This window comes from Hippocampus zosterae, chromosome 12 (genome assembly GCF_025434085.1).
Source record: "Hippocampus zosterae strain Florida chromosome 12, ASM2543408v3, whole genome shotgun sequence".
NCBI classification, from domain to species: domain Eukaryota; kingdom Metazoa; phylum Chordata; class Actinopteri; order Syngnathiformes; family Syngnathidae; genus Hippocampus; species Hippocampus zosterae.
The window spans coordinates 9,284,323-9,307,973 of record NC_067462.1 but is presented as its reverse complement, the minus strand read 5'-3'; the positions used below and the strand labels follow the sequence as shown (position 1 = coordinate 9,307,973).

The following is a 23,651-nucleotide window of genomic DNA, read 5'->3' as shown; positions in this document are numbered from 1 at the left end:
TCCATTTTCTGATCCGCTTATCCTTATATCATATGAAATGAACCAATGAATCAGAGTGACACAAAGAACACTTCCATATCCGGAAATTCACATAACTTCTGTTTTTTTTTCTTCTCTTCTCCAGTTCTTGTTTGAGCCTCTTGAAATAAGTGTCACAAGCGGCGACATAAAGCAAAAACACACGCAGAATCGATCCTTAAATGCTCGGTCTCGGTCTCATGCAGGTATACAGACGTCTGGCATGCCTTCGTGCACAAAGACCTTTTTTTTTTCTTTTTTTACAGAGTTGGATGATTATTTTTCCCCTCAACCCTAGATCCAATTTCATATGAAATCCAATGATTTAGGTATTTTTTTTGTCCAAAATTCATCCTTTACAAAGATCCATCCAATTTTCGAACCGCTTAATCCTCACCAGGGTTGCGGGGGGGTGCTGGAGCCTATCCTAGCCGTCTTCAGGCATTAGGCGGGGGACACCCTGAACCGGTTGCCAGCCAATCGCAGGGCACACAGAGACGAACAACCATGCGCGTTCACACTCACTGCTAGGGACAATTTAGTGTGTTCAATCAGCCTGCCATGCATGTTTTTGGAACGTGGGAGGAAACCGGAGTACCCGGAGAAAACCCACGCAAGCCCGGGGAGAACATGCGAACTCCACACAGGGAGGCCAGAGCTGGAATTGAACCCGGTACCTCTGCACTGTGAAGTCGACGTGCTAACCACTGGACTACCGGGCCACCCCTTTACAAAGATGCTGATCTTAAATTGGGAGACTGTTAGAGAGATGTTGATTTCACCTTGTTTTCTTATTGTGGTACCACACAGCATCATCCTGATCTGTGCAAAGCAAAAGCAGGTAGCACAATATTAAAGCAGGTCTTCAGCACTGCGATGGTAGGAATTAGACTTGTTCAACTCATTAGTCTCAGCCGTGATGATTGACTCAACGGATCAACGACAACTACACAGACTGCAGAGCGTTATTATCTTTGCATAATAATGCCAGATGGATGTATACATCATTTAAAAAGGGGTTATTTAAACAATACAGGAAGACAGAAGCCTGAAACGGTTTGACCGAAAAGGTCTGAAATGTTTTGTGTAATCTGTAAATTGATAGTGTACTTGATTTTAGTGTTTCCAATTTTTCAGGCCTCTTGTGAGAAACCTTTTAAGCTCTTCTCTGTTTCAAAGTGTGATCTGAGTAGTGATCTCAAATCATCAATTATGAACATCTCAATTCAGGTGCCCTGCGCTCAGTTGTCTGAGGCAGGTTGGTAGCTGTTGCCAGCAGGGGATATTTTCTGCCCCCTAGTGGTAGAAAACTGCAGCAGCAACAGCAGCGAACACACAAACACTCACACTCACCCATTGATCAATAAGTCAACTCAGAGGCTTGATCATATTGGCCAATCATTTTGAGCGTGCTTCAACAAGTATTTAACTTTAATATCCTATTGATGATGTCCACACGTAGCACAATGTTGTTGCTTTGTATTCATTTTATACACGAGGTAGACACAATGTTAAGTACATCCGCACATTCTAATCAGATCCAACGCAGGGAGTCTAAGCTCGCCTTTGATTAAGAGAAACTTCCAGATTTGAACAATATGCATCGTACGGTACCTGCAGCTCATTGTTTCCCCGCTGCTGATGTGACTGACCAGTGATGGTCACAACAGTGACATCGTCTCCCTCCCTCCCTGTGAATGTCTGACATTTTGACAGACAGCCTGGCCTCCCTCCTTGTCTAATTGTGCCCGCTTGCCTTCCTGTTACAAAACCTTTTGTGCCTTTTGTCACACATGTTCTTTCCACCCTTGATTTCAGCAGCCTTGGCCACTTTGAGATGTCTTGCGTGTTCTCTTCCTCGTATTGTCGGCGTGTCATCTGTCCACCAAACAGAAAATCTGGCAATGGCCTGTTATGAAAGTAGAACAACTTGCAGCAAAGGAGGTTAGGCTTTTCGGTGTTGTTTGTTAGTGGCCAAGATAAAAGAATAAAAGGACTTTTCAGACTTTGTTGGTGCTGATCAAGGATTTTTCTTGCAAGATGGGATCATGACATTTCTCAATTGGTCTGTGTACAGTGCAAGAGTCTAAAAGCAGATGAAGTGTGTCAGAAAGGTTCAAGGACCGGTGACACAAAATAAATTTCATCTTTTGTGTTTTTGTTTTTTTTTCCACAGACAGTAAGCTTCAAGTGCTAAAAAAGAACCAGTCTCTGGTCAACCTGGAGGACAGTCGAGTCCGGATCAATTGCTCCATCACCTCGCAGACCAGCCCGGACTCCCAACACGCCGTGCTGTGGTACGTGAGACGCGCCGCCGCGGGCACGGAGGCCGACGAGCTCTTACTCCGGATCGAGAGATCGGGGTCCCTGGAGTACGGCACGTACGCCGACGAGGAGAGGCTGCGGCGGCGCGTGCAGGCCGAGAGGCTCTCCCCGCGCCACTACGCGCTGACGCTGAACAGGGCGGAGAGCGGCGACTCGGGGACGTACTACTGCCTGGTGGAGGAGTGGCTGAGTGATCCAGATGGAGCGTGGTATCGCCTCTCGCGGGACACGTCTGGGTTCACCGAGGTTCTGGTTAGACAGCCAGGTCAGTGTCTTTAACAACTCCCGATGCAAGGAGGAACCAGCTGTCATGTTGACTTCGCATGCCGGTCCTTTTTTTGTCTTATTATTCGATGATTTTTGGGTGTTTTTTTTTTCATTTTATGGGAGATATGTCTCAATTTAAGTCATCGAGCCTCCACGGATATTTTTGTGCACAGAACACAAATTGAATGAATGATACTGATTGAGTGCATTTGTAACAATACTCAAGATGGGCCAAGAGGTCTCTTTTTTTCCATTTTCCATTTCTCCTTTCATGGATTCAATATCATGAAAAAGACGGACGGTTACAGTGAAACTCCTCTACAATGAAATCATGTTTGCAGCAAGAAATTTTTCACAACCGGGTTTTTTTTCACCGTAGCAAATTTGATCTCAGATGTAAACACACACACACGCACACACAAACGTACTCTTTATTTTTATTCCAATCGTGCATAAGTATGAGCATACACTTATTTGACACTTCATATAGTCAGTGTAAAAAGAAAAAAAGGGAAAGAAATTGCATTATTTATGATCAGCATTCACTTTCACTTACATCCATTTCTTGGATAATGTCTTTTATTTTGCTTCCTCCGTCAGTCATTTTGATCACTTTGACCCTCTCTTCTGGCGTCAGACCTCTTGTCCTACCTGCTTGACATCCAAAGGTCCGTTTTATAGCCATTTTAGCAATGCAACGTTCGTGCTGCGTCTGAAACTAACAATAACAAATACTTCCTGGACTACCGCGTATGTGTAAACCAGTGTGGTGGTTGTTGTTACCGTTTCCGAATGAAGCAGTAGAGGTCGCTGTTGGATTAGACTTTGTTGTAGTGAATCTCGTGGCGAAGCAAGAGCAGAGAAAAAGATTTCGTATAACGCAACAGGTTTTTTTTCGTTGTATGGTGGGCAGTGAAGTGGAAATGGTGTTGATGCATGAAGATTTGTTCACACTCAGGGGTATTTTCGACCATGTAGGTTTCGTTGTAGAGGGGTTTCACTGTAACAGGTTCAATTTTTGGGGGAGGGAGGGTAAACAAGTCAAGTCAAGTCAACAGTATTTATAGAGCACTTTCAAACAGCCATCGCTGCATACAAAGTGCTGTACATGGAGCGATTTAACATATACAATAAACAGTAAGACGAATCAGTAATAAGTAATAAGTAATAAGGCGGTAGAAAGCACCAAGCAGTAAAATCAAGAGCAAATCTAAGTCATGCTGAGTCAAACGCCAAAGAATACAAGTGAGTTTTGAACACAAACACACATGTTCAGTATTATAAATTATTTGAGGCTGGCCTAGTGGAGTGTGATTGTCTGTAACCACAAATTTGGAGTTTCCGCATTTTTCGTACCATAAGGGGCACATAAACAGCCAGAGACTGTTACACCCGCGCTGCAAGAAGGAGAGATACCGACGCTCGTTCCTACCGACTGCTGTCAGGCTGATGAATAAAAAATAACAATCATAATGATAATAATAATTAAATGATGTGAAGGTAAATTGTAAATAGTACTGCGATTTATCCATTGTGTTCATATTGTATTTAATTGAAAGATGTTTGTTGTTGTTTTTTTTTCTCTTCTTCTTTCTACATACATTCTTGCTGCTGGAGGCTGTAAATTTCCCCATTGTGGGACAAATAAAGGATATCTTATCTTATAAAATCAGTACATTTCTCAAAAGTGCGCCTTATAACCCGGTGCGCCCTATGTATGGACGTCAACATTTCAGTTCTCCGTCTTTAATTACAATTACTTCGTATTTACTTTCACGTTTGCATTCTCATTCTTATCTGCATCTAATTTCTAGCAAGCAGGCGTACATGTTTTTGTCATACTCGAACTAGAAATATTTCGCGTTTCCCTGTGTCAAAATCATGAGAAATGCAGTCCCATTAGCCTGAACGCTGCAGTTAGAAGAGACAAAGTACTGTCGCGTGCGCTGAAAAAAAAGCACACTGTGACAATAGCGATCATTCCCAACTCTTGCCGGCAACCTGCTTTTCAGTCCAATTTGGACCTACTTGCCATGCACGGTGTAAACACCCTCATTTCATTTCGTACACTTGCCTGAGCGCCAATAGCCGCCAGCCACTAGCACTGATAACTAGCAGCTCAATATCCCGACAGCAGTCAAATCCGCGGAAGAGATCAGCTGGCACCGAATAGTTTTGAAGCCACGACAGCTGTCAAGGCACCACACGGAAGCTTTCTCATCAGGTCACTTCTTCCCAAGAAGCATCCAAAAGCACTCAAAGCCATCATGTATTCATGCGTTGTCAACGCCAATGTAAGATGACGTCCCTCAGGACAATCCACAAGGGTGATGTAGAAAAAACTCTTTTTTTTTTTCTCATTAACAGCAAAAACCTCCAAATAACCCCTGTTGCTTCTAAAAAATAAATACAAACAACCCACTTTCTTGCAGTAATATATTCCAAAGATTTTTATTTGGCCTCGAAGAACTTTTATTTCTAGGTGTCCTGTTTATAACATCATCATCATCAATACAGCATTAGTTCAAAAAAGTATAGACAGCGACGGGCGGGGGGACGGATAACAAAACAACAACAACAAAAAAGAGTGAATTATGTGAAGTCAACACCGCTGCAACTAATTGGGCTCGAGCAGCTACACATATGAAACCAGATGGGAATACGTTACAGTATATGCAACTTTATATTTGCTGAACATATGTTTGCTTTCATTATGGGGATGTAAATTTCTCGGTCAATCAATATCGGGTTCCTGACATTCATTTATAAGTAAACATTGAATCGGAAATGTCGAGCGTGTACGGTCATGTATGCAGAATGCCAAACCATCAATATTTCATGATAAATGATCATCAATACATTAAGTACATATATCATGAACATCAATGCTAACGATGCGTCAAAGCAGCTTTGATCTATTCTCGTTCTTGGTTGGTTTATCACGAACTAATGAGTAGATTTAACATATGCCATATATAAATATATAGCATATACTTTATTCATCATCGGAAGGAGAAATTCAGCATCCCCCCCACGCCCCCCCCTCGCACACCCCCACAGGAAATAATGGACGTGATGAATTTGCACATGCTAAGCTACAGCAACTTTGCAATAACTTCCTTGTTCCTGTTCTACAGTGTTGTCATTACGAACATCCTGGTGTGGTTTTGCGTGATATTTTTGTGACTTCTTCTTTTTTTCTTTTTTTTCCCCCACAAATTGTGCCACTCGACAGCTGTTGGTTGCATTTGCTCTCTTTTTTTGACACGATCCATAAAAATAAGGAAAAATTACAATGTAAGTGCTGCAGTCGTGAATATTGGTAGTCAAGTGTTAAAACTGCTTTCAAACCTTTTAGCTGTGCCGATTCATTTATTTATTCATTTATTTATTTTGGAGTGTGTGTGTGTGTGGGGGGGGGGCTAAAACAAGGCCCATTGCCGCACTTCCAATGTTTCCCAACAAGGGTTACGTGGGCACATTGCTGGAGTAGCGTGGAAACTTTGAGTGATTTATTTCCCAGCACAGCCGTGCAAAAATCACAACAGCTGCGTGTCCACTCGAGTGTCTCATTCATGAAAACTGCTGTAGTGGGCCGAAATATTCTTCTTGTTCAGTGTTTTGTGTCCTGATATTTCAAGTTTAGCCCCAGTGTGTTAGCTTGTGAGTTTCCCGGTGGCTAGCGGCTCTTGTCGCAGCGTTGACAGCACACCTGACAATTTTTAGCAGACGCGTTTTTGCAGTTCAGTCATCTAAGGCGTATCGGCACAATAAAGATGCTCGATGAAGTCGTATCATTTTATGTACTCGTCAATTTGCTTATCATCATTCATATTTGTTAGTTGTTGTGAACACTGTTCTCTTTGGTGCGTCTGATTTAACGAATCTGTTCCAAATGCAGCAAGCGATCAATACTCAAAAAGGCAGAAAGCTGACGACTGATCATGTGTTTCACGACAGAGGCTCGACTACAGGTAGAGGAGACTGAGTCAAACGTGACTGTCCCGGAGTCCGGCCCAATCCGCCTTGGCTGCAGCATTCCCTCGCAGTCGTCCCGAGATTCGCGCTTCTCCGTGTCCTGGTACGTGGAGCGCGCCGAGGAGGAGGACGATGAGCCGCTGCCGACGGAAGAAGAGCGCGAGCGGGAGTGCGTGTTCTCCATCGGGCACGACGCCATCTTCGGGAACGGCAACTGCAGCCCCAGAGAGGAGGCGGGGCCTAACTCCCGCCTGCAGTTCGAAAGGAGCGCCTCGGACCAGTACAGCCTGACTATTCAGGGGGCCCGGCCGACCGATAGGGGGCGCTACTACTGCCATGTGGAGGAGTGGCTGCTCAACCCTCGCAATGCTTGGTACCGCCTGGCCACCAACAACTCCGGCTTCATGACTGTCAATGTACTGCAACAAGGTGAGCTCTTACTGTCTTTGCCTCTGCGTATTTGAGTAGTCGCCTCCCGACTCATAACTTGTGGGTTTGATCCCCGGCTCTTGTGACCCTCGTCCTTGAACGAGGGTACTGGGACTGCAGTTGCTGATGCTTATTCGTGCTCGACATGTATAGCTTGACTTCTGAGTCTGGATGGTTCTTATAATAATAATAATAACGCATTTTATTTAAAAGCGCCTTTCATGCCACCCAAGGACACTGTACGAACAATAAGAAAATACAATGTAAAAATTTGTAAACGAGATGTTATATAAAAACAGGACATAAAATCATAAAAACAGGAAATGGAAGAGCTATGTGTTGTAGGCAATCCTGAACAGGTGTGTTTTTAGTCGGGACTTGAAAGTGGAAAGAGGTCTTGTCAGAGTCATCAACTAGACATTCATAATAAAGACCCAATGAGGAGAGGAGACACTGGATTCTGCTACCAAATCTCTCGAGGGGGGGGGGGGCTACGAGGAGAAGCGTTAGGTTCTAGTTCTCTGCGCGTCACCCAAGGATCTCCCCGCTCACCCTCGGATTTATTTCCCATTGGGAATCTAATACAGCGGTGTGTTCAACCTAAGGAGTGAGGGCTGTTGAAGACACACACTGAACTTGTTTGACTATGTGTGTGTATGTGAGTGAAAATGACGTACATGTGCGCAATCATTACAAAAACAACCAAGTAAGCTGCAGCTGGTGTTGACAGATCCATCCACGTCCGAGCTTGCTCTTATTTTGTCTTTCCAACCACATTCTCAAAAAGGTGGTCGTGTGTCCTGTCACACAGTGCACTCAGCATTCTTTATTGCGAGCATAATCAATCCATCATTATTAAAACGCAAATGTATGAGAACTAAACCTAAAATACAAAATGATTCCTTCAGTTCTCCTGGCAAAATTCGGCTTTTTCCCACAGTGTAAATAGGGAGACATAGAATTGGATATGTTTTTATGTGCTTCTCAGGCCCAAAAGTTGGCCTCATTATTGGAGCAATGATTGTTGAATTAAATATGGTACTTATATGGTGTCTGTAAAGGGCAAAGCATGGCCTGGGAGCGCACATAAAACCTGCTCCGTTCTGTAATCTGGGCCACCAAAAATGATAGTGGATGTAAAATGTCTACTTCAACACCCCTGATCAAATGCCATGTATTTGTGATGTAAAAAAATGAGACCGATATATCTTTACACCATTAATGTGACATCCACAACTCAGTTTTCCGAAAGTAAAATGTCATTTGTTCAACGTGCCCCACCCCTACACCCCGTGTGAAATGACCATGTTTCCCGTGTGGCCGTTCACAGAGTCCACCGTCAAGTCAGTGGTGTGCTCCAACGAGGCGCTCTTCTACTTCGTCTTCTTCTACCCGTTCCCCATCTTTGGCATCCTCCTCATCGCTCTGCTGCTGGTGCGCTTCAAGAATCGCAACAACAACAAGAGCCAGGAGGGCAAGAACGGCGCCCCCCTCCTGTGGATCAAGGAACCGCACCTCAGCTACTCGCCCACCTGTCTGGATCCGCCCGCGCTCAGCCTGCATCCCGGATCCGTGGACTAGAGCTTGACACGCCGCGTCGGCCGTCCCACCAGGGGAGCGGATCAGAATGCCGTTTTTGGGATTTCCCTGTCGTTGACTGCTGTTTTTATCCATCAGTAGATCGGCTGCCTGTTTTTATTTATTTTTTTCCTGTGTGAGTGAGCGGCCTTCTCATTTTTGTGTGTCTCACTGCCGCGTTTGATTCAATTACCCTAAATATTGGTCTGTTTTTTCAAAAAGAAATCAGCACACTTCTGAAAAGAAGGAACTCTCAGCATTAATTGGATGGCCCTGCCCCAAAAATGAAAAAGAAAAGTCTCGACAGTCCTCATCCAAGAGCAACCTGGCCAACACAAGTTGGTTGCCATGGCGATGCTCCGAGCCCACTGACTCCATAGCAGGTGACTTGGCAGCCTCGCGGAGAGACAAAGAAAAGGTCCACCTGGCCCCGCAAAGAATTTGGCCCACAGAATCAAGCCCTGGAGCACCACTTTACACACACACACACACAGACTGCGAGACAATAAACAAGCAAACATCTTCTACTCTACGTCCTGCTGAGGACCTCCTCCATGGTTTGCCAAGAGCTCCTTATTCCCACTCTGTGGTGTAAAAAGCTGATTGGTCCTAAGGCGGCTAGTAAATGCATCCGCTTCCCTCCTGCTGTGGACGTTTTGATTCTCCTTTCAATTGAAAATTACACGGCGGGTTTGGGACGGAAATTCTAGCACATTTCCTTTTAGTTTGTTCTGTACTTTTGTCTTCAAAAGAGACGTGGAAATGATTTTTTACAGGGAGGGGAAAGAAAAGTTCACATCCGTCTGAATGGAAGTGGTGTGTAGATCGTGTCACACACACACACGTGGGTGGTGGAAAATGTTTGTAAAGAGTTTTCTATTTATTGTTTTATACTTGTTTGCATTGCTAATTTTTTTTCTCATTTTTTTGTTTGTTTTTTGCTTTGAATTTCTCTGCTGCTTTCGTTGCCTGGCAACTGCGCCAAGCAGATGATGCCAGTAAGGTTGTTTGATGGCGACCATGTGCTTAATGATGCTCACTTTTGTACCAAATGAATTGTGGGTGAGTCAGTGTTAAAACATAATCCAACGAGGACAGAAATGACATGTGGCTTGACGTGTACAACATGCAGAAAAAAACAGCTTCTTGCTCACTTCCAATTTTATTTTGTGACGCTTTGCCGCAGAAGGATTTTTCTTTTTTGCGTGTATACCCCCCCCCCATCCCCCCGCCCCTCAAAGGTGGCTCAACATGCCTGTTCACTTGAGGCAGAGGGGAAAATTTGCATCTCTCGTCCCTAGAATGCAAGAGACTAGAAAACTGACTTTAACCCTTTCACTGCCAGACTGGACCTAAAATGAAGAGGAGGGGGATAGAAAGAGAAATCCCCCCCCCCCCCCCAACCCCAACTTTGTCGTCTCAGTCGTGTCAACATGTATATTGCATGACAAAACCGCAGGAGACATTTTAGATGTTTTGTAAACTTGGAACTCTCTTGAGCATCGTGTTTGTGTGACAGAGCGCCGCCCCAAACCCCCGGTGGACTTCCTGTGCTAATAAACGCCCCCCCCCTACCCCCTCCCACACACACACATACATACACATATACAAATGTAATGTTTGCTAATACAGAGGGTCCTCAGTATACAAACGGATCATAAACATGTGGTCAATGGTCTCAAAGTGTTTTTAATACTATAATATGAAATTATTGATTGTAATTAAGACTTTACTACTGTGTTATAATACAGTTTGTTTGTTTAGAACTATGTCATTCACTGAGGACCCCCTGTTTTTTTATCTTGTCCGATGCCATTTGGATGAAGAAAGATACCATTTGGAGGTTTGGCTCACTATCCTGTATAAAGTCTCACAAGAATTTAGTAGGAAATGGTGAGAAAAGTTGGCACTGTAGAATTCTATCAATGATACCGTTAGGCTCTCAACAACAAGCAGGGCTTCAACCTTGCAACGCGACTGAACTATTGCAACAAAAGATGGGGATGATGGGTAGTAACGCATTTATGCACCATGATGGGCGCAGGACACTAAAAGAGCCGTTTTTAAAGCAATGATTTGACAAATTGATTTGTGTGAGCAGCGACGGGACAAGCTGAAAGTCAACAACGGTGCTTTATGTTCGTATCAAATCCTACTAAATTGTGACATTTTGTTTCTTTTTTAACAATTGATCATTTTTGCACAGGACCAAAAAGACGAATGTGGCCGAAATGCACACTTGATGGAAAGGTAGCATACACTGTACACAATCATCCAATCAACTTTATGACCTTGATAGCGCGTTTCAAACATCATAACGCAAGCCTCCACAATGGCAGTTTCACATTCAATTAGAAAATTTCAACCGTTTTTTTTTTTCCATTCATGAAACCAAAGCCCTTTTTTTTTCTTTTGACGCACACACATTCATTATGTACAATGTTTATGACCATACAAGACAAGAACACACACCTATTAATGAGTGTTTATCTTCCTTGCTCTTGTGCGTGTAAGCTGCCACGTGGAGTGTTGCTTTAGAACACCGCCTCGTTAAATTTCAATGACATTTTTTTGTGTATTCCTGCTCCCCAGCCACCTACATACATTTCATGCAGATTTGCACCCCCCCCCCCACCCCCCCATGCATTTTCCCCATGGCCAGGAAGCGAAGGACCGCCACCATTGCTGGAACTGTACAGATGTGCGTTCTGACTGGTGTTTTTTCTAGTGATAATAATCCTATTAATAACAAGGATGAGTCCCATCCCTAGCTGCCTCCGAGGGTCCTTTTGAGACGGTGTCGTAGCTGCCTTTGTGAGGGCTGCATGTGTCGACGGTTTGCTGGCTCCACATTTAGCGATCCAAAATAGTTTGTGGTGATGTTTTCAGTTCAGCCAGTGATGCTCGGTGATGTACTTTTATATCACGATCGTTTGTTTTGTTTTCATTTTCTTCTGCTCCTCTGTCCAATAGTTGCCATTGTGACCATGAAAAAGACACTTTGCTATTGTCGGTTTATTGCAATAAAAATACATACAGAGTATTGATCTTTTTTTCCCCCCCGAGTGCAAAACAAACTACTTTTTTCACTTGTGGTAGGTTAAATTATTATACTTAGATATTTATGGGACTTTTCAAACAATATTTGTTTTTATTTTATGATCAAAATATACACCGTAATATATTCAATGCCTCGTTCTATTCATTCATAACTACAAAGTAACAAATCAACATTTTTTAAATCAAGTCTTAAAAAACCTTAAGTAGCATATCAATAATACATTACTTAGGATGGCATTGATATAATTATAGTGAAATTACAAATACAGGTAATAAAAGTATCATTTGGGTTTGAATGTGTGGATGCATTTTATATGAATATCAAGATCATTTGAGTTCAAAGTCAAATACACTAAATTGTATCGAAATGACAAGATTCTCTGTTGGTGAGGAAAAATAGTTCAAAGATTATTGTTTATATTATTTTTACTGCATTTTTACATGCAAAAGATGACTGTAAACAACAATAAATTAACATTTGAAGAAATGGCTTCCTTATATTATTACTCGTAAATGAAAATGAATTATTCTTAAAACGTGGTCAAATTAACAACCAAGAAATTCCTTACTTAATCAGATTCCTGAAGCAGTGTCGTTAAAACGTCCAATATTTACGGTGAAGTATTGAACCGTTGTTCCCTGTTAAGATCAGAGGAATTAAATGCTCTGCAGGCCTTGGTTTATTGCCGCCGCATCTGGGTGTGATGGTAACCTTTGAACCCCAATACAACACCAGAGTTGAGTAAGAGTTGCAACCCAAAACCCAAAATGCCTCTTAAATGTTAAAAAAAATATATATATATATATATATATATATATATATATATATATATGTATACTGTACGTGTGTGTGTGCGTATATATCTTTCTTAATAACTCAGGCTGAAGCACAGCAAACGTGCGCCATCTGCTCATACATCACGGTGGCAGGAAGGGAAAGTAGCACGCCCTGCAACATCAATCATACGTAGATACTTCGATAGTAAGTCATAGCACGGTTGTTCCGGTATATAGTTGAGGCTCTGCTGGATATTTGGAGCAGCTCCTGACAAAAATCTTTCTGGACTGAGAGGAAGCTGCACATTGAGAACTAGCAGGCACATTTAATGCTTGTGTTATTGTGAGCCAACACCAGCTCCCAACTTCTGGATGCAAAAAAAAAAACACCAAAAAAAAGCATTGAAACTGAATTGTCCCTTTGAGCGCTCTTTCTTTGTGTTTTTGTCCCACTTTTCTCCTCTGTTGTCTTAAGTGGACACAAGAGGAGAGCGCTTCACTTTAGTGACCAACGCTCTCTTTTGCTCCACTCTTAAATGCCATGGCTGCTTTCATCGCCTTTTACAAATAAATGGCGTACCTCAAATAATAGTCTCACAGTAACACTTGGCATTTAAGTGAGTAACACCTTCCCCATCTGTGCTCCCGTGACAATTTTGTGCCAATGCTTCACTTCGCAATGAAGATGCAATGAACATGAAGAGCATTACAGAAAGCCCTTACCGATGTGTTCTGCAGGCTTGACGCCCTGTAATGCTTTTTTTGTCAGAAAGCAGAGCACTTTATGAGCTATGAGTCACATCGTGATGCAAGCCCGAGTCAATACGAGGGAGAAATTCTGTTCAATCCCAGTTCAGCCTTCACCAAAGCACTGGAGCTGCGCTTTCCCAACTGAGGCGCTCAAAAGAAGCATCGGGAGAAATGTGCTATTGACGCAACAAATGTTCGCCGCCGCCCGAAGACGATCAATAGAATCACAATGGGAACATCGCTGGGAATAGTTTTACACATGATCACGCTGGAAACAAAACACAGATGTAACGATTTGCGCAAAAGATAAACATGACTCTCACTTGCCTTTCTCTTTTTTTTTTTTTTCCAGAGACAGTTGCTCGCCAGTTGTTCACAAAGCCGTCTGCTTGGAAAATGGAGAGCACTTCAAAACTTCTGTCCATGGATCTTGTGGCTCTTTCAAAAAGAAAAAAAAAATCATCCAAATGTTAAATTCCCAAACAGCTTTGAAATCGGGGAACATTGATTTAGGCACTGCCTCGAAAATGAGTACAAAAATTAACTTATTGACTACACTTATTCTAAAATTCAAATTGTCCCTAGCTGTAAGTGTGAGCGCGAATGGTTGTCTCTGTGTGCACTGCAATTGGCTGGCAACCGGTTCAGGGTGTCCCCCGCCTACTGCCCGAAGACAGCTGGGATAGGCTCCAGCACCCCCTACGACCCTTGTGAGGACAAAGCGGATCAGAAAATTGATGGGTGGATGAGTGACATTTTTGAGTGTGGAAATATGAATGAAAATTCAATTCAATATTTTAAAGTTGGGGTCTAAAGCGCCCCCTACAGGGACCTCTCTCTTGGTACATTTGACCTTGGACTACAAAAATTGGGAGGCACGCACAGCAACCGAGACGGGAAGTGAGCTATGCATATTTGAATGTACAACTTCGGCACCCCTTTCGCACATTTACAAGTACGAGGGTCATACTTTTGCTCTCTTATACTAGTTTTGAACTTGTGTTTTTAGTGTGACCCAATATAATCGCAGCCTTGCTGTTGTAATGCAAAAGCAGTTCCCTATCAGACACCAAAAGTGTCCCTATCGTTTTTCACAATGCTGCACATGAGATCAAGCCACTCCTCTACATCTCCACTTCTTGCATCAACAAAAAAAAATCCGCCCCACGCCCCCCTTGAGCTGCGTTTCACAATCAAACAACAAAAACATCATTGATCCCGTAGCATGTATTATGCATTCACAAATATGCAACACTTACCAACAAACTGAAAGACCCTCTCCCCATTCATAAAAGATGCGACTAAAATATGTGTGTGTGCGTCAGAAAAGGGATTAACCTGCGAAGGTTGTGACATTTACTCCCCCCCCCCCACCCGCTCCCCCTTCGTTCCCCAAAGTCTCACGATTGAGCTGTAGAGCTAATTAACTCCCAGGCTTTCATTGTTCTCTTTGGTTTGAGAACACACACGGGTCCATCCCAGCTAATAGGTGGAATTACTTCGGAGAGAGGTGCGTAATTTATTTAGATGAGGCCTTTTTTTTCTTTCTTTACCCTTGGCGTTGTCGCTTGATAAACGAGGAGAAGAGAGGCTGAAGAAGATTGGGGTATGTGAGCGTTGGGGAATCTGTTTCTCTCCATTCGATTGCCGCTTAAAGGTTTTGTTGTTACAGTCCACATGTGTCAAGGCCACCCAATTCTGCTGCAAGTGTGAGTGATCGGGGAGGGGGGGGGGGGGTGCTGGCTCCAAGTGTTTTTTGTTTTTAAATGTTTCGTAATGCGGCCCGGTAGTCCAGTGGTTAGCACGTCGGCTTCACAGTGCAGAGGTACCGGGTTCGATTCCAGCTCCGGCCTCCCTGTGTGGAGTTTGCATGTTCTCCCCGGGCCTGCGTGGGTTTTCTCCGGGTACTCCGGTTTCCTCCTACATTCCAAAAACATGCTTGGCAGGCTGATTGAACACTCCAAATTGTCCCTAGGTGTGAGTGTGAGTGTGAATGGTTGTTTGTTTCTGTGTGCCCTGCGATTGGCTGGCAACCGATTCAGGGTGTCCCCCGCCTACTGCCCGGAGACGGCTGGGATGGGCTCCAGCACCACCCGCGACCCTAGTGAGGATCAAGCGGTACGGAAGATGAATGAATGAATGAATGTTTCGTAATGTGCCGTGGATGAATTTGTATAATTGTTATTTTGTACCTGTGTTATTTTGAACCACCTTGACAATGAGATGATGCATCACAAGCCACAGAATGTCCCTTAAAGCACTGGTGTCAAACTCAAGACTCGGGGGCCAGATCTGGCCCGCCACATCATTTTATGCGGCCGGCGAAAGTAAATCATGTGTGTCATCTTCCATGATCCTTGCTCAAATCTGGACCGAAATCTCAAATGATCATGTGTAACAACGTTGAGATTTACAATACTTTTATACCCCGTCTACACTCAATTGGACAATAATCGAACAAACAAACAGTTTACTGATTTCAAAACTAGTAATCCATCAATTTGATTTGTTGTGTACAAGTAATAATACAATATGATGTTTAAACATTTATTCGGTTTCACTGCCGTGGTGGCCCTCCGAGGGAAGACGTGACTCCAAAGTGGCCCGTGACAAAAAGAGTTTGACACCCCTGCCCTCAAGTAATAAACAAAAATATTTAAAACATCCTCCAGGAAAAATAAAAATAAAAATTCACCCTCCCCCCAATAAAAAACGTTTTTTTGCAGATTTTTCTGTTATAACGTTAACAAATACTAACGGACAAAAAAAAAAGTTATTGATTAATTATATCTTTTTAATTAATCGGCCGATTAAACAGTTATCAACATTTTCTTCTGTCAAATCAAAACAAAAACATTTGGGTCTGGCCTAGTACCAACAAAAGATGTGAAATTTAGTCCTGCCTCCAAGTGTAACTCAGTCCCAGCTCGAGAAGCTTTATGGCCATTTATGTGTGGTATACATCATCCGTGGCAAGTTTGACAAAGTTGGGATGGCTGTTTGTATTTATCCGGACATAAGACATCAGCGTTTGACATCGTTTACCACAGCACTTGGCCGCCGGGCGAGACGGCCAGTGCTTTGTGATGAATTTTGAGCATGTCGTATTTCGGTGGGTTAATACGCTCGTGCGTGCGCAATCACAAGCGAGGGCGGCGGCAACAAAAGCGGCAGCGAGCTCATCATCTCCCGTGGGGAGGGCCAAGTAATTATGACGGAGAAAGCGAAGGCAAAGACTCGCCTAATGTTCCTTTGAGTGCTGAAGAACAGCGGAGGAGGGCCCGTGGAAAGATATTTCATACAATGCTCGAATAGAAGTAAGAAGGGCGAAAGGGAATGAATGCAAGAGGGAATAGATTCAAAAAGCGACAGAGAGCAAAGAGAGTAAAGAAGAAGCAGTATGTCTTGCCTCCTGGGAAGTCGGCGCTAATTCAAACAGCCTCTTTTCATTAGTTCGCTGCATATTTGACTACTTCTCATACTTGCCACAGCCCTCGTGTGATTACGGGGAAACTCACAGTCTCGTTTAATAGCTCAGGTCAACTTTGCACATGGAGGATCTACAGGATGTTCAAACGAGGGTTTGCTTTTTTGGGGGGGGAATCATACGAGGAGATTTGGGCTGCAAACGATTCATAATTCATGTACTTGATGTAAGAGGCCACAATCCACTGTTATTTCAGGGAACATCGCCATCCTGAGGGACGGAATGAAAGACGAGCCGAGATAACCAAAGCCGATACAACAGCTGCGACGACAGAAAAACTTTTGAAATTGCTGAGCTGAATGTTCACCTTTAATTTCTTTTGAGGTTGTCCCGGTCTTTTAATGATCACTTATGTTCATTTCTACAATTTGTCATCCATTCTTTTTTGGTCACAGGAGAAAACGCTTTCCTTCACTTCCTCTGGTCCGTGTTTAATGTGGTACACACCATGGGACTAAATAGCAGTGTCCATTCCTCACCCTTGAAATAAGCCAACTGATGGATTACAGTTTTGAATACATCTGGTTTAAAGGACACTCTACACACGTCTATTACTTTTCACAAATTCACATGATCTGTGACTACAGCAGCATAGTATATGTATTACAAAAAAAATGTGAATTGTAAAGATTTGAAATGTGTGCTGGAATGACTCGTCAAGAATCAATACTTCCGTCTCTGACTTGAGGCATATTTCTTTCCAGTAAAAGGCACTCTAAGAGTCATTTGACTAATATCATACATAATATAATCGCGCTGCGCAGAGAGCGTCATTAGCAAACTTTTGAGTGCGGCTATCTTGTCAAACTTGGTGTGGCGGCTCTTTGTGTGTGCGGGACTTCAAAAGGGAGACTCTCTGAGGTGAAACTTATCACTCAGGAACTCCATTAAGTGACACGCACCGAGACGTGGCACATCAGCGTGTCCGTCCGTTCGTCCGTCCATCCATCCGGCGACATTAGCAGCGCCGCGTGTGACGGAAGAAGGCACCTACTTAAAAGTGACTTGCTTGTGGCAGAGGAGTACAGGCTTTTTTTAGGAGCTGACCTCCGCCAAGGCCCAAACAAATGTGAAACAAACATTTTTCAGAGTGTCGTACTTGCAGTTGTTGACGATAGCCGCCGATCTCTTGGTTGACATAAAGCAATTAACATAAATGATGTGCCTTTATCCAGATCAATTATTAAGATCCAACAGGTATTTCCAACCGCCCTCTTTGCAATTATTGGCTTTTTTTTTTACCCTGACTACGTGTGTCATGCGGCTTTTTTCTCGTGAAGTTACAACTTTCTTGTAAAATTATGACTGAACGTATTTTCCGCACTTATAAGGCGCACCTAAAAGCATTCCATTTCCTCAAAAGCCGACGGTCGCCTTATAATCCGATGCGCCTTATATTTGGATCAATCTTCTGATTTCTTGGTCGTTGTATTTTAAATGTTCTGTAAATCGCTTAGTTACAGCTGCAGCAGTTGTGAAGGCACGATATGAATAAAGCTGTATTGTATTGTTTTCCCTTTAGCTTAGCTCCATCTAGTGGATGCATAATGCAACCACAGCCACAATTGTAGCTTCTATTCATTGAAAGCGACCTATATACAAAAACAGTTTTAAAATAGGCCATTCATTGAAGGTTCGCCTGATACTCCGAAGCGCGATTTGAATTATTGTAAAAATTCTGACTTTGTTCCCATATTACAGCTCCTTTTTTAAATTTATTTGGGTCATTTAGTTGTGTGAGTATGGTCATAAAGTGACGGCGTTATTCCCGTAAAATTATGATTTTATTCTCACCAAATTTTGACTGTATTCTCGTGAAAGGAGAACTTTCCTCTTCTAAAATGATTTGAATTCTCATAAAATGCACTTATGGCTTCATTCCGGTAAAATTGAGACTTGATTCTATTTACAGATTTATTCTCACAGCATTTAACCTTTTCCACTTATCGCAATGACTTTGCTTATGAAGTTATTTGTCTCATACTACAATTATTTTTCTGCCTCAAAAACACAAATATTTAAATGATGATGATGATTTTGGGACTTTTTTTGTTAAAATTCTCTGGTTATTTTCCACAATACTGCTTGATACTTGTGATTGGTTTTACTCGCGCTGATATAACTTTGCCCATGAAGCAAAACCCCATTCATTCTCTTCAGCCTTTATTTTTGGTGAACTTTTTCCCCTTTAAGTTGCGTCAGTTTTCTTGTAAACTTTCTTCCAGCAAACCGTCAGTGTTCTTGTTGTTCTTCTGACTTTATTCTCATGATACGACTTCTGGTACAATGATGTCTTGATTGCACAATATTGAGCTGTGGGGGAAAATCAGGGTGCTGTTTGTGAGTGCAAATGACTGTGGATGCGGTTGCCATGGCAGCTGTGCAGAAAGTTTCTCTCTCGCTACGTCTCTCTCTCTCTCTCCTGTGACTCCAAGGTACAAGTCAGTTGCATGTACCTGCGACTTGCTCCGGCTGCTGACATTTGCATGCACGTCACCGGCAATCGGCTGCAGAGACGAGGAAATGAAGCGGAAACAGTCGACATACAGTACAGTGTGTATGAATGTAAATGTTGGCGCTGACAAGCCGCTTTCCTGTCCGCCTGTGCTTTCAAAACATGCGTCGCCAGACATTCACCCCGCAACCCTTCGCATGGGGATACCAGTTTAAATATTGACAAATGTAACATACAAATATGTAATGACGGTGCACGCATTTGGCTGATGTCATGTGAAATTCAAAAAAAAAAAATGTCATCAATCATTGAACCGATCTGTGATTTGGCCCTCAGATACATCGCTACTACATTATTGAGCCCCCGTTTGAAGCATGTCGCCAGTAATTCTGATCGACGGCAGGCACCCGTCCTCTGCGCAAGACACGGGGTACTCTTACCGTCGGGTATCTTCGTCCACATTCCGGTCAGGTACGAGATTACAAATCAATCACGGGTGACCTTCAATCAACTTCTGCAAACAAGAAAGATGGTGAGTGATGAGCTCAACGCAGCCATACAGCATGTAGTTGTTTGACCTTCAGCTAATTTGAATTCATGTTCATGCTTAAGTAGAGGAACGGCATCTCTGGGAACTCGGCACTGGGTGCATGTTGTCAGTGGGCCGGCCAGGACCACAGGTTATAGCGGTCTTAATATAAATCTTTTTTTTTTTTAACCAATAACTTTATAAAGTACAATGTGGGGCTATTTTTCTGAGGATTATTTTTTGGGGTCGGGGGTCCAAAGAAGAGCTGAGGTTCTTCTGATATAATTACAAAAAAAATAATTGAGAAAAATTATACTTCCCCCCCAATAATATTAAAACATTATTCCTGTAAAGTTCTCCCAGGGAAAAAAAAAACTAAACAAAAAACATTCAAATATGTAAAATTCTTCATGAAAACGCTGTCAGGTAAATTGACAATTTTCTTCGATGGGAAATTGAGTTATGTTTTGCAATTGAAGTAAAATTATTGATTTTCACTGAATTGCGACATTGTTCTTGTTTTACGCAGTACCGCCAAAAGTGACCAAAATTAGAGTGATGCAGTAGGCCCAAGTGTTCACCAAAAATGACGTGTTTCTAAAAAGCTGATTTATGATTGTCATATTATGCAGTTTGAACATTAACAACGCGCTTAAATATATCACAATTAAAAAGAAATAAACAATGGAATTGTAACATTTCTTATCAATTACATGCATATATACAGTTATATATAACTGAATTATACATTGGCTTTTTCCTCTGTCTGGTTATAACGCACTTGCACTTTCTTCGTCCAAAATTTGTATTCTTCCTCATTTTCTTGCCATTATTTATTATGACTTGATCATAAAATTGTGTGTGTCAGGTTTGAAATGTGCTATTTCATGCCAGTCTTGAATACAGTAATCATTTTTTCAGTGTACCGCACTTTGAGAATCACTTCTTTTCAAAATAATCGGCTTTTAGTTTGAATTGATTTTTTCAGCAGAAAAAGAAAAAAATCCACACATGCAAATGACTGAAGGCTTTTTAATAAACAAAATCAACTCCCACAGATGTTTGCCAGAAAGGTGTGTATATACACAGTATATAGAAAAAAGCTTTTTGGATCATTTCCCTTCCAAGTATGAATAAGACTGTTCAGGAATGTTTAACAGTTCGGCTCCTTTCACAAAATTGTGACGGTCCTTCCGGTCCGGGCTCACCTGCCACATCCACCAAAGGTCATCAAAAGGTCATTTCAACGGTCCAGCGAGCGTTTTTGGATAGCCTCTAGCACGACGGTACGTAGGAGGGCGATGACGGAGCGAGGGTCGTCGCTGCCAATCACGGCGCTGCCCGAAACGATCATGTTAGCGCCAGCCTACGCATGACGGGAGAATTTTTAGAGTTGGCCTGCGGTCGGCAGGATTCTCGGGGGCGGGGAGCGTGTATCATTGTTCACCTCAGCACACTTGTAAATGGAGTCGGGGCCCACGCCGCCATCTACCTCAATGTCCAGCGAAGGGAACTGTCGCCTCAGCGAGCTCACCTACACACAATTTTTAAAAAAGCGGATATGTATATTTTTGCGGCTTAACACAACAGTCACCTATAATTAGGTTTTCAGAGGCGTCTTGTGTGGCTGACGGTACCTTTGGCATCATGTCCTCCATGAATTTCTGTCCTCCGAAGCCAGGTTCAACAGTCATGACCAGAGCCATGTCAATGTGGTTGGCCCATGGGGCCAGCATTTCAACTGTAGTAGCGGGCTTTATGGCCACTCCCACCTGCACACAGGCACCGCCACAGACTAGGTTATAGCTGTGATAGGATGCATATGTCGCAAAAGCAGTAATTAAGCTTCATGCTGAAATCGTTTGACCAGGCATATGTGCTTGCACACTGCAAATAGTTTGCTAAAGTCTGACCTGTGACTGTGAGAGAACTTTACTCTTCGACAACAGCCATGCTGTTTAAATTATATTAAACTGTTGAACATGTTAATTGTTCATTTATAGTGTTCCACCACATTTGCAATTCACCTTTTTTGTCCATGTGGAGGGGCTATTCTCATTTATTCTCACTTATCCTCTGGGGCATTAAAATTACAAATAATATATTCGGATCGCCCATCTATTCCATCGTTTTCATCACGTCATGTTTGTCACCTTCATGCCACTCTCACGGATCTCTTTGATGAGGTTCCCAGGGTTGCTGGTGGCCTCCAGGTGGAACGTGTACTGGTTCGCCCCGGCTGCAGCCATGGGCTTCACCCACTGCTCGGGCCTCGACACCATCATGTGCATGTCTGCAACAGCCACATAATTATGATGATACACTTGCGAGTTTTCAATTTGATCGTTAACATAGGTAAAATTCTCACCAAAGAAAGGGCCTTTGCCTACTGACTTTCGCAAGCATTCCACCATGGGGTGACCAAATGTGATATTAGGGACAAAATGGCTACAACGAAAAAAAAGAGAGACATCAATATTGCAGTTTGAGATAGATAGATTGATCGTAAACGATTCAAATTACGTGACAGGCAAACAGAATCAAAACGAAGAGTCGTAAAAACAAAATGATGAAAACCTTTCTTAAAAATCTAAGATTTCCTGAATTTTGTTCGAACGAAGAGGCTAGTTTACTTTTTAGCATCCCCTGTTGCCCTCGTGCACGAGACTTGAGGCTAGCCGTTAGCATGCTAGCTAAACTGGCAAAAAAAGAAGTGGAAAAAGCTGACCCGTCCATAACGTCGAGGTGCAAATAGTCTGCTCCACACTCCATCATCCGCACACACTCGCTGCCCAGACATGACAGGTCGCTGCTCAGGATGGACGGGCCGATTTTAGCACTGTACGACATGATCACACAAAAGTCTTGACGACTACCAGCCGATAAGTTGGCGAGGAGATAATGTTTACAAGCAGTCAGCCAAGAGCAACTTCTGGTGCAGACCGTCAAAACGTATTTTGATTTTATTTTTATTATTTAAAAAATGCCCCGATATATTTCCTTGTCATAGCCTATATTATAAATGTGTTATTTTTGTTCTTTAATTGTGGAAAATGAAAGAAATTTGTAGTGCAACAGATTGAATATGATTTTACTTTAAAGGGATAAGCTCCCGAAACAGGAAATACAGCTTAGTGTTAGCCTGTGACTTGATAAATACCAAAAAAGAAACTGCCAAGCGCTTTTACTTCCGCCTTGAAAATAAGATAATAACAGTTCCTCGACGCTTGATGGCGCATTACTCCGGAGGTAAGAATACAAATACAAGGCATTCATTGACACCGTCACTCAATATAGGATCCCTCTATTCGTCTTGTTTATTTAAGGTCAGCTCAACCGATGATCCTTCTATAATATAGATTTGATGATCAAATAACATGTCTGTGACGTGGTTTGGCCAAAATACCATAAGAATGAAAAAAAATAGAGCATACTTTCCACACCCTATTACTGACTTGCTGGGATTAGCCCGTTTTGTTGTTGTTGTTGTTTTAAGTACTTTATATAGCTACTGCTGGGCTAATGATGACTTTGATTAACTTGATGGTGGCAGAGAAGCCTGAGCTGAGCCAGTGAGGCTTCACTGGCTGCCTCTTGTCATCTCACTGGCAAGCATATGTATAAGAGCGGGCTGGATTTCATCAACAACTGTGTGCTGATGCTGTGCCCAGAGAGTGTCAGAAAAGTTGAGTACTCGTAAAGACAATAAAAGGTTTGCCACTCATGAAGGGAGCAGTTCGCTTGTGGGTGTTTCTGCATGGTAATGCTTGTGCATGATAGCATATTGATTGGACAGTGTAAACGATTGTAACTAAGGCCGTCACTTGAAAGTGGCCCTCTGTTTTTGTCCGGGCTCGCTGATCACTTCATGGGCGCAGAAACTCAGTGTTTATGTCAGTTTGTGCGGGATAGCTTTCTTACACGCACACACATACACACGTACACACACACAATTTTATATATATGAAGCTTCCACTAGCTTTACTCTCACTCCATTT

At 42.7% G+C, this 23,651-nt stretch overlaps 2 protein-coding genes across 4 annotated transcripts in view; one reads left to right on the top strand and one right to left on the bottom strand.

Annotated features, from left to right (window-relative positions):
• The window catches only part of igsf3 (immunoglobulin superfamily, member 3), a 90,442-nt gene extending 78,806 nt beyond the window's left edge, over positions 1-11,636 (top strand). For both annotated transcript variants that reach the window (XM_052082743.1, XM_052082742.1), the window contains exons 7-9: positions 2,195-2,608; positions 6,571-7,017; positions 8,348-11,636. In XM_052082743.1, the coding sequence (XP_051938703.1) occupies positions 2,195-2,608; positions 6,571-7,017; positions 8,348-8,598 (1,112 nt within the window). In that variant the 3' untranslated portion in view covers positions 8,599-11,636. The remainder of the gene's footprint in view (positions 1-2,194; positions 2,609-6,570; positions 7,018-8,347) is intronic.
• Positions 11,637-20,671: 9,035 nt separating this feature from the next.
• Positions 20,672-22,639, bottom strand: rpe (ribulose-5-phosphate-3-epimerase). Of its 2 annotated transcripts, none has more exons than XM_052082774.1 (6): positions 22,382-22,639; positions 22,022-22,101; positions 21,807-21,946; positions 21,291-21,425; positions 21,101-21,187; positions 20,672-21,019 (listed from the first exon to the last, which is right to left on the bottom strand). In XM_052082774.1, exons 1-6 carry the CDS (start codon positions 22,501-22,503, stop codon positions 20,897-20,899), a joined length of 687 nt encoding a protein of 228 aa, XP_051938734.1. In that variant the 5' UTR covers positions 22,504-22,639; the 3' UTR covers positions 20,672-20,896. The 2 variants fall into 2 exon arrangements, with proteins under 2 accessions (XP_051938734.1, XP_051938735.1); XM_052082775.1 differs by lacking the exon at positions 22,382-22,639 and adding an exon at positions 22,287-22,311.
• Between the last annotated feature and the right edge of the window lie 1,012 nt (positions 22,640-23,651).